This window comes from Rhinatrema bivittatum, chromosome 6, assembly GCF_901001135.1.
Source record: "Rhinatrema bivittatum chromosome 6, aRhiBiv1.1, whole genome shotgun sequence".
Lineage (NCBI taxonomy): Eukaryota > Metazoa > Chordata > Amphibia > Gymnophiona > Rhinatrematidae > Rhinatrema > Rhinatrema bivittatum.
The window spans coordinates 207,022,730-207,033,578 of NC_042620.1; the positions used below are offsets into that span (position 1 = coordinate 207,022,730).

General features: G+C 49.8%; 1 protein-coding gene across 5 annotated transcripts in view; it reads right to left on the reverse strand.

Moving 5' to 3' along the window:
• The window catches only part of COL6A3 (collagen type VI alpha 3 chain), a 385,613-nt gene that overhangs the window by 236,272 nt on the left and 138,492 nt on the right, over window positions 1-10,849 (reverse strand). For all 5 annotated transcript variants that reach the window (XM_029606488.1, XM_029606487.1, XM_029606489.1 and 2 more), the window contains one exon: window positions 1,962-2,561. In XM_029606488.1, the coding sequence (XP_029462348.1) occupies window positions 1,962-2,561 (600 nt within the window). The remainder of the gene's footprint in view (window positions 1-1,961; window positions 2,562-10,849) is intronic.

Genomic DNA, 10,849 nt, shown 5'->3' on the forward strand with positions numbered 1-10,849 from the left:
ACCTGGATACTGAGAAACATAAAAGTTCTCCTCGCTGTTTGTTTTTTATTTGTGGGATCCATATTCAGCCGCTGAGAGGCTAGACAAGTTAGCCAGATTCACTTACCCGGCTAATTTTACTGGGATATTCAGTGACGTGAAAGCACCTGGCTAACTTAAAAGTTCACCGGATAAGTATATCTGACTAATTTTAGACCTGCCTGCAACACTGCCAGAGTTAGCTGGTTAGCTGGAATGCCTACTGCCCATCCCAGGAATGCCCCCAACATATCCGGCTAAATTCTAGTCAGATAAACAGTTATCAGACTACAATTTAGCCAGATAAGTCACTGAATATTGTGGGTAAGCCATTTGAATGGATAACTCTTTGGTTATCCGTCTAAATGGCTTTTGAATATCTACCCCTGTATATTTAAGTAATCATGAGTTCAGTTTGGATGATCTCATTGTGGGCCCGATTTTCAAAAGCATTTACACACCTCAAACTGGGTTTTACATGTGTAAATTCACTTTACCCATGAAAGAGGACTTTTGAAAATTGTGACAACATATGCCATTGAATTACCCACATTAAGAGGTGAATTTTAAAAGCCTGTCGCATGCCAAAACTTGGAGATATGCACATAAGTCTGCCCAGCGCAATCTAAGTGGATTTTAAAGTTTGCACATATTTGCCGCTATGCACACAAATGAAAAGTGGGGGGTGGGGCGGGCGTGGTCTGAGCAGGGCATGGGCGTTCCTGGATTTCACATTGAAATTAGCGCCTGACTCCTTATGCATACAGCGGTGCGCTGGGGTCCCCCTGCAGTGTAACTTTACCTCTGCTATAGATGATTTGTAAATTGTAAAACAAAAACATTTTTAGGTAGATCAGTGGGATTTTAAAGGTTGGAGCTATCAGGTGAGAAGGGAGGCTATTAAACTAGGGGGGGGGGTTTGGAAGTCCTATCCCTTACGTGTGTGAACTGGGAACGATTTGAGGAAACTGGTAACGGTGTCAGCGCGTGTGTCTATTTAAAATCCCCCCCCACACACACACTTACGCGATAGAAGCGGCATTTGCACGCATAGGCGTGTGTCCACTTAAAATTGTGCACGCATGTGCTTGCTTTCAGGCTATTTTATAACATGCATGCATATACGTGCGTATGTTATAAAATGGACACATCCCTGGGCAGGTCGACGAAACGTGCACAAGTGCGCTCGTGTGCTTGTTTAAAAGTTATTGTCTAGGTGTACTTAACACAGGTAAATGGTTTTGAAAATTGCTACGATAATATGGTATATTTACATGCATAAATGCTTTGAAAATTCACCTGCATGTGTTTATTGGCAAATATTGTAGGATTTCTGTCATCATCTAATCACATTAACTTGCTGACTGAGGTGGGTGAGAAAAATATAGAATACCAGAATCACTCTAAACCTTGAGTTTTCATCAAAAACTCACAACAAGCTACAAGTATCAAATCCAATAGAGGTACAGTGATACGAGTAAACTGAAAGGCTAGTGTGATATGGTAAATAATATTTGATCTCATCAATAAATTATTTTTCCTTTAGAAGCAACACATCTCATCTAAGTTTAATTGAATCCTCCATGGTCTATTGTAGGAGGTAGTGTAGAATTAAACGGATCTTACATATCCATATGTAATTCAAAGCTGTCCTGTGTGCTTTTCCAGAATTCATTTATCTCAAAAAAAAGTATTTTATTTAACATCAAAGCAAAAATAAACAAAATTCAAAAGGAGTAGAACCCCTAAGAAAATAATAAATCCAATATATGTACAATTTTTAAAAATACAAATGTATTAAAGGGTTTTCCCATTTTGTATCTATGGGAAAAATGTTTATTACACAGGTCCCTTAGTTTTATAAGAAGACCCTTGGTTCTATTATCTGGAATCTTGAATTATTTGGTTTAACAAAGCAATTGTGTTTATCACAGCATACTCACTAAGACTATCTTCTGTTGTTGTTGCCAGAATTGTCTGAATCTGTTGAGTAGACAAAGTCGATATGGGGGTCAGCAGCTGCTGCTGGATGACTGGAAGTTCCTGGAAGCTTGACACTGAAAATGCATACTCTGGATTCAGAGAAATCTTTCTGGTTTCCTCAGAGTCAACATTTTTCCCAACCATGAAGGGAGCTACACCAATTTGTTTTATTTGGCTTGCAAACTCATCTACATCATCATCAGATGTCCCAGAACTGAGAAGGATTAAAAACTGAGGTACGCCATCCTCAATCCTGCTTCCAGATGGCCTGGTGAAGATATTCTTTGAAACATAATCAAGAGCTTTCCCTGTGTTCACCACTCTCCCACCTATGGGAACTATTTTCCTCACTGCACTCTGCACATCGTCCTTTGTAGAGTGAGTATTCAGCAGAAACTCAACTTTGGGATCCTCACTGAACTGAACCACAGATACGCGTGTGTTTTCAAAACTCACATCCAGGTTTTCAACTATCTTTCTGATTAAATCTCGGATATAACTGAACTCAGGGCCAGCATTCTTGGAGCCATCAATTAGAAACACAACATCCCTCTTGTCACCTATAAAAAAAAGAAGATTTGATAAAGTTATATGCAGAGCACATTTCATCAGGAAAGAAATAAGCCTGTCCATCCAAGATCTGACTTTCATGCACAAGATTCTACCAAAATAGCAGATAACTTGGCATACATGACTGCTAGCATTTTAACATGCAGAATTACCAACAGTAGTTTTTACTATTTTCCAATACATAATATTAGAGTTTCACTATTGTTGTGTGGTATGCCATAATATCTTTGTATGTTGGAGTAATTTTATAACAGCTGCATACATTGCAAATCATATATATGCACAAGTTAATTAACATGGGCAGCTTGCACTTCCGTGTCCGTCCCCCTGCCTCCCCCGTCCGTTTTACCGGACCCCAATATATTACACAAACTCCGTTTTGGTGAAAACAAGGCCGCAGCATTTATTAATTTCATTAACACAAATTAACATATTATAATTTCCGGCACCCGAGCCGTCAGTGTTCACCGATCATGTAATCCGGGCTTCCAAACAGGCGTCCGCCGTGTTAAGCCAGTCCGCCACCATCTTTCGGCCCCCCGCCGTGCCATAGCCAGGGGGCCATTCCTCCGGGCTGCCCACGCCCAACACACGCCCCTTTTCTTTCCCGAGGACTTCCGGTCCGCCCCGACCTTGTCCTCGAAGTCCCCCTCCACCTTCCGGCTCGGGTACCCCCGCCACCAGCCCGGGACAGTGCCAACTTGTCCCGGGCCCCCCCCATTGCTGCGGCCCACCCAAACTTCCCCTATCTCACACCAAAACCCGCTCTAACGCTTCCTGTATGGCGTTGTTAAAGATATCGTAGCCAATGTCAGACAGGTGTATCTGATCTGTCCGATATAAGCCCGCGCATGGCTCGTCTGCCCATTCGTGCCTAATTGGATGTATGCCATTTTGCTGAGCCCATAACCCCACCTGTCTATTAATTTTCTTTCTGCCCCTTCCCCATAGCTTGCTGCCCTGCCATTTTATCCTTGGTATGATGTCCGACCATATGAGAATAGCTCCTGGCGCCATTTCTTTGATCGCTGCTAAATCACCTTTTATCCTGTCGATTAACTGTTTGGCTGTATGGTCCCCCATATCGTTTCCCCCCAGGTGTATGACTATCGCGTCCGGTTGACGCAACAGTCCCAAGTTGCGATGCAGCTCTGTCAACAGCTGGGCCCACTTCATCCCTGACCTCCCCATCCATTTTAGCCTAACCCCTTTCGGGGCCAGGCCCAAATGTATGCCATATGTCCTTTCCTGCGCCCGCTTGGCTGCCCATCTCACGAAGGAGTGTCCCACTATCCATGCTACCTTCAACTGGCTCCATGCATCTGCGGGTGAAATTAACAGAATTAGTTCCCTGATTGCACAGAATCCGGCCTCACGTATCTCTTAACTATTGCGGATTGCCATCGCCCAATTTTCTGAATGGTTTCAATCGGCAACCCCGCTTGCGCCGCGCTAGTCGCCACCCCGATCCGGAACGAATGAGTTCCATATTCCCTCGGATCCAAACCTATGCGTTCTAATACCAGGCGTAACACCGCTGTAAACTGATACTTGGTCAGCGGCACTCCATCCCTGTGGACCAGAAAGTGGTCCCCCCCCTTAGGCCTGGCGCGCACGTAATTTCTTATGTTCCTTACCGGACAGGTTACCTGCGCCCCCGCCTTCACCAGCTGTATATCCACATCTCTCGCCTTCTGATCGGTCTTGGATTTGTGTATCCGAAGCCTGACAGACCGTTCGTGCACCTGCACGTTGCTATATAATAGGCCGTTATTACCAGCATCATTCTTGGATGGTGCCACCAGCTCGCTCACCCTTAAGGCGGCGAAGAATGCCGTACAGAAGGCCGCCCTAAACAATGCTGCCTCCAATGGCTCGGTGCACACCTGCTGAACCGCATGCCACATTTTTACCAATACCTCGTGCGTTATGGGTCTCCTTTTATCCCCTTTCCATGACACCTCCCTCGCCCAGCCTGTCAATAACTTTTTCACTATGAAGAAACTTAGCGGGTCCCCTAAGCCCTGTGCCTTCGTAAAGAAGGCAAAGCCCGCCAAGTGGTTTATCGTGGCCCCTCTGGACCAACCCGACTCCTTTGCCCATGCTATGAATTGGACCACTTGTTCCGCCCTCACTATCCCTACCGTACCACCTTGCCCCTGGAGAAACTCCTGCACCCTAGCGTAACCCCTGCAGTACGCTTTCCAGGTCGCCGGGGCCACCGACGCCCTCAGCAATCCCTGCCCGACCTTGCTCCAATCTGCCATAGGTGGTCCGGTATTGGGACTCCCTCCGCCTCTGCCTCCGGCACCTGTTGGCGAAAAAGATCCCACTTAGCCCTTGATAACGCATCTGCCACCTGATTCCGGACACCGGGTACGTGCTTCGCCCTTAATGTTAAATTCAACTGCAAGCTCTGCAACACCACCTCCCTAAGCAAATCTGCCACGCGCGTGCAGTGGGATGCCTGCCTGTTCAGTACCGTCACTACTGCCATGTTATCGCACCAGAAAACTATGCGTTTATTTTGCAATTTGTGCGCCCACACTGTGATTGCTACTAGTATGGGGAAAAGCTCCAGGAACGTTATGTTTTTCACCAAACCCCCATCCCTCCATCCCTGCGGCCATGGGGCCGCGCACCAAGCGCCCTGCCAATACGCCCCGAAGCCCCAACCTCCGGACGCATCCGTGAATATACCTAAGTCCTGATTTGAAACCGGTTCTTCCTGCCACATTGATACGCCATTAAAATTGTCTAGAAAACGAAGCCACATTGCCATTTCCGCCCTGATGGGTTGTGTTATTCTGATATGGTGGTACGGGCGCCTTACTCCCTTTGTCGCGTCTGCTAACCGTCTCAGGAAAGCCCTCCCCATTGGTATGACTCGGGTCGCAAAATTTAGACTTCCGATTATGGATTGCATGTTGTTCAGGGTGATCTTCCTGGATGCCAATGTCTGTCGAAGCATGTTCCGTAGCTTGCGCACCTTCTCCACTGGTAATCTTGACGTCATGGCCTGGGTGTCTATCTCTATGCCCAAAAATGACAAGGTGGTCGCTGGACCCTCCGTCTTTTCTTGTGCCAACGGGACCCCGAACTCTTGTGCCAAGTCCTGAAATGTGGCTAGCAATTTCGCACAAGTGTTCCTGTTAACCGGGCCTATGAACAAAAAGTCGTCCAAGTAATGTACCACATTGCTGTTCCCTGCCCGCCTTTGTAATACCCAATGTAGAAATGTGCTGAACATTTCGAAATATGCGCAAGATACGGAACACCCCATCGGCATACATTTATCAAAATAATATCTGCCATTAAAATGAAAACCCAGGAGCGGGAAACTATCCGGATGCACGGGCAGCAGCCGAAATGCGGACTTTATGTCCGCCTTGGCCATTATTGCCCCTTGCCCGCATCGCCTTACCAGAGCAATGGCTGCATCGAAAGATGTGTATTGTACCTTACATGCAGCCTCTGGCAGGTGATCGTTAACCGAATCACCTGGAGGGTATGAGAGGTTCTGGATTAGCCGAAATTCACCTTGTTCCTTCTTAGGTACTACAGCCAATGGTGAAAAAATCATCTCCCGGAAGGGCGGGTCCACGAATGGACCTGCCATTCGGCCCATCTCAATTTCTTTCATAACCTTCAGGTGAACAATATCCGCATGTCTCCCTGCCGAGGCGGCATTCCCTAAACTTGCGCTCCTGATGCGCCCTTGAAACGGTATCTTAAAGCCGTCGCGAAAACCCTCCCTAAGCCTGGCAGCCTCCTCCCGCTTGGGGTATGCTGCCAGCCATTCTTCCATCATTGCCAATTTCACCGGCGAGAATGCCTTCCCCACCGCCTCATTGCTTTCCGCCTCCGCCAATACTCCCCGCGGGCCAGTGACCCTTCCTGGTGCATTTGCTCGCCGGGTGTGGTGCGGCGCAGATGGAACATATGTGCTTAAATTTGCAGTCATTAAAGGTACATCCCCCGCCTTGTTAAACCTCCAACAGACTTTGCTATTGCTACCGTCTCCCCACACCTTGGCATTCCCGCCGTCGCCCCATGAACTACTCCCCGGCGTTGCCGCTCCGATGCCTATCTTTCCCGCTGCGTGGGATCCTCCTATATCGAGTACCTTACTGGTCATCTGCCGTAACCACAGGCCCACGTCCTGTGTTCCCCATGACAAGCCCCTATTACCCTCCATCTTATCCCTAAACTGCTCGTCGTAATTTAGCCAGCACCACCCTTGGTATTCCTTATAGGCCTCGAGTATCGCATCCGCGTAGTTAAGCATGGGCGCATACTGGGACGGGTCCTCCCTTCCTATTACGCTAATCATTCTGAGGTAGGCTCTGGCCCAGTTAATGACATTCTTTGCCACCTTAACTTCCCCGCCTTTCTTCTCATTCTTCTTTCCCTTCCTCTTCCTCTCCGATGCCCCTTTCCTGCCCTCTAAAATGGAGAAGATATCGATGTACTCCCTTTTTCTGATTTTGCTGCGCAAATCTCTCGGGACATCGCCGCGGACCCTTCCTCCGCTCCACTCCCCTCTGTCTCGTCCTCTGACGAGCTAGTGGAGGATTCGCTGTCGGGCCTCCTTCTCTTATTACCCTTTCTCTTTGTTGGTCCTTCCGTGTTCCGTTCTCCACCGCCTGTTCTCACTGTTGTCTCTGGTTGCGTCGCTACTGCTGGTTGTGTTTCTGGCGCTTGGCTCCCGCCCTCCTCGTCTGAGCTTGAGGCGCCTTCGCCAATGTCCATCCCTGCCGACGCTTTCGCTCTGCTCTTGTCCTGCACCGCGATTCGTTTTCCGTGTTGTTGCCCCTTCTTGGTCGTCCTCCCGGGCGTTTGCGCTGACCCGGCCGATTTCTGTGCTCCGGAGTCACTGTCCTGTGGAGCAGCCGCTCCGCCGACTACCGAGCCGTACCATGGCGGTGGTACCTGCCACCATGGGGGGTACATGTGTTGCTGCCATTGCTGTGAGCTGTATGTGTTTCCGCCCTGGCCGCCTTGGGTCAATGGTTCCGGGGATGGGCCCGATGCACCCATCACTGGCATGGCCCCTGCACCCATCGCTGGCATGGCTCCTGCCCCCATCGCTGTCCACATGGGCCACCCCCACTGCGGCACTCCGCCCGTTCCCATTTCCCGCTGTGGCGTGGGACCTCCGAGGTTGACCTGACCCGCCGGGGCTGCGTTATGCTGCTGCCGCCTGCCTCGACTCTTCTCCCCCCGGGCCGTCGCCGTCTGTCCTGCTCCCTTCTTGCTCCTGCTCGGCGGTCTCGGGATCTTCGGGGCTCCCCCTCTGCCCTTCCCTTCGCCAAGGGCAGGGTCCGCCTGCTTGCCGCGTGGCTTCACGGCCCGCCGCTGCCGTGCTCCCCCCCGTGCTCCTGCTGCTCCTCTGCCCGGCATGCTCGTGATTAATCCACACACGAAACTCCTTTAGCTTTATTATTGTTATTTCTGTTGTACTCACTGTTTGCCGTCCGCGGGGGGGGGTGGGGGGAGGGGGCGCTGGCCGAGTCCTTGTGTCACTGCTGGCTCCGTCCCGGGTCCTTGTACCGGCTGCCGACTGCCCTCTCGCTGCTTTCTCCAAGTATCCTCTCTGCTTCCGTCTCTCCTACTCACGTGGCCACAGCGTCTGGTTCCTGCTGCTTGGTGCTCTGCTCCTGCTGGCCCAAACTCACAGCACTGGAATCGGGGCTCGTGTCCTGCCTCCCCACGTGGTCGGTCCTCTCCGCGTGGTCCCCGGACTCACTCGCTACTGTAGGTCTCCCCCGGGTCTTCCACTGGCCTCCGCAAGCCCACCTTTCGCTCCGTTCGCGGGGTTTCTTTTTTTTTTTTTTTTTTTTTATTTCCCCTGTGTAGCGATTGAGCTCCGGGCTCGGGCCCTTGCGCCGCCGATCGCTGTCCGGCCGCGATTCAGGCCCTCTCCTTGCCCTCCGGCCTGCAGATCCCCGATCTGAAGATTGCGAGCGCTGTCCCGGTAAAAAGACCGGGCTCAGCGCTCGCTGCCGCTTAAAGGGGGCCTCAGCCTCGCGATATCCGCGAGGCTGACGTCATCACGCTCCTCCCCCATCCCCCGGCCAGATGATGCGGCGGCCTTGCCGGGCCGCGCTTGCCATCGCGCCCCTTCTGCGGTCCCGTGCCGCCCTCGCGTCGCTGCGCGGCCTCCCGGTCCCGCAGGTAAGCGCCATCGGGGGGGGGGGGGGAAGGAAAACCGGCGGGGGGGGCCCTCCCCTCGGCAAGCGCCATGTTAACGGGGGGGCCCTCCCCGCATGCCGCGACTCGGCCCCGACTTATACCACTTTTCAAAGGGAAAATATGCATATACCTCCCCTTTGAAAATTATCCCACCAAAACTACCTGTGCACAATTACACCTGCTACATTTTTTTTCAGAGAAATTTACATGCATACTTTTGAAAAAGTAATACTATGCATGTACTGTAAGTGCAAATCCCTTCTTCAGCCCCCACCTGGGGAATACCTCTGCTTGCTGTGAGTAAATGTACGTGCATACAGGCTACACACGTGCCTATCAGGCAGGTAATTTTATAACAGGTTATCTTTGCAGGTAAAGCACTCTTTTACCCACAGAAAAGCCTTGGAAAATTACCCTCCCTATTTCCAGATTACAAACATCCCTCTGGCATCAGCCTGGTGTGTGTGTGCACTCAAAAAGACACATTGACTTAATTCTTAGTTTTACTTTTGCTTTACCATCAAAAAAGTACATGAAGAAAACAATGTTAGTCTAAGAATTATTTTTATGATCTGTTACGTTTATATTTTATATAAATATTATAAAAATAAAGACTAATAGCTAGACAATTTAATCTATTTGGGATCCATAGACTATTTCTTAGTTGTTGCAGAGATGCATAGGAATGTACTCTGTTCTTTACAAAAGCATGCATAGATGAGTGGAGAAAAGGATATATCCCAGCAACTTGCAGGATATTGTTCGTTATTCAAGACAGTTTTTGTCAGTTACTTCTATTATACTCTACCGTCTTGGGTAGAGTATAATACCCTTGCTGTAGTTACACAATGATAGGTTCTATCTTAGGAGTTACCACTCAGGAAAGCGATCTAGACTTCATAGTGGATAATACATTGAAATTGTTGGTTCAGTGTACTGCGCAGTCAAAAAAGCAAACAGAATGTTAGGAATTATTAGGAAGGGAATGGTGAATAAAACAGAAAATGTCATAATGTCTCTGTATCACTCCATGGTGAGACCGCACCTTGAGTACTGTGTACAATTTGTTGTGACCATGACCTACAGATCCTGATACGGGCTCGGCCACTAGCTCATGGTAGAGCATGAGCCCCTGAACCATGGCACGACTCGGAGAGGTGCCTCGAGCCACACCATGGGAGGTGAGCGCATGCAAGCATGGACGGAGCAGGAACAAAGCAGGACTGGAACTAAAGCCAGGAACTCAGAACAGGAACCATGCAGAATCAGCCCTCTACTGGACCCACACGCACCAAGAAGACCCAACAACGCAATGCTGGTCTCAGGAGTAGTCCTCCGGCCACTCGAAAGCCCTTTCAGACCCGCATCTTGGGAATGGAGTGTGCGTGAGGCCAGATGGGCGCTGAAGGCAGGAACAAGACGAAGACTTGGAACTTGGATGGACTCAGATGAAGACTTGGAACTTGGAAGGACTCAGACAAGGACTTGGATACTCAGAAGGACTCAGACAAGGATTCAGGTTACTCAGAAGACTCGGACAAGGATTCAGTTTACTCAGAAGGTCTCAGGCAAGCATTCAGGATTCAGACGAAAGTACTGGGTGAGAACTGCATCGCAGTGTGCCCTACACAGCCGCCCATGGCTGGTCGCGGACCATGCTGAGCGCGAAGCAGACTCCAGGCGAAGTAGTGGAACTTGAGACTGGAACATGTCAAAGATTCAGTAGAGGCCTGCACCGAGGCGCGCCCTAGACAGCTACCTGTGGCTGGTCGCAGACTACGTTGGAGTGGAGTAGGTTCTGGCAGAGTCTTGAGCATGGACAGAAGCAGGCAAGGAACTCCGAAGACTGGGACAGGATTCAAGACTCAGGATTCAAGACTCGGAACTCGGAACATTAAAAACAAGGATCTTCCAGAAACTTGCACTGCAGACGAGAAGAAGGCCTTGTACCACGAAGCGCCCCACACAGCCCCCCATGGGCTGGTCATGGACCATGACGGTGGCATGCCAGGAAAGGTGGATGCAAGGAATCTGGGAACTGGTTGCAGAAGTGAAGATGAATACATCAGGACCAGGACATCAG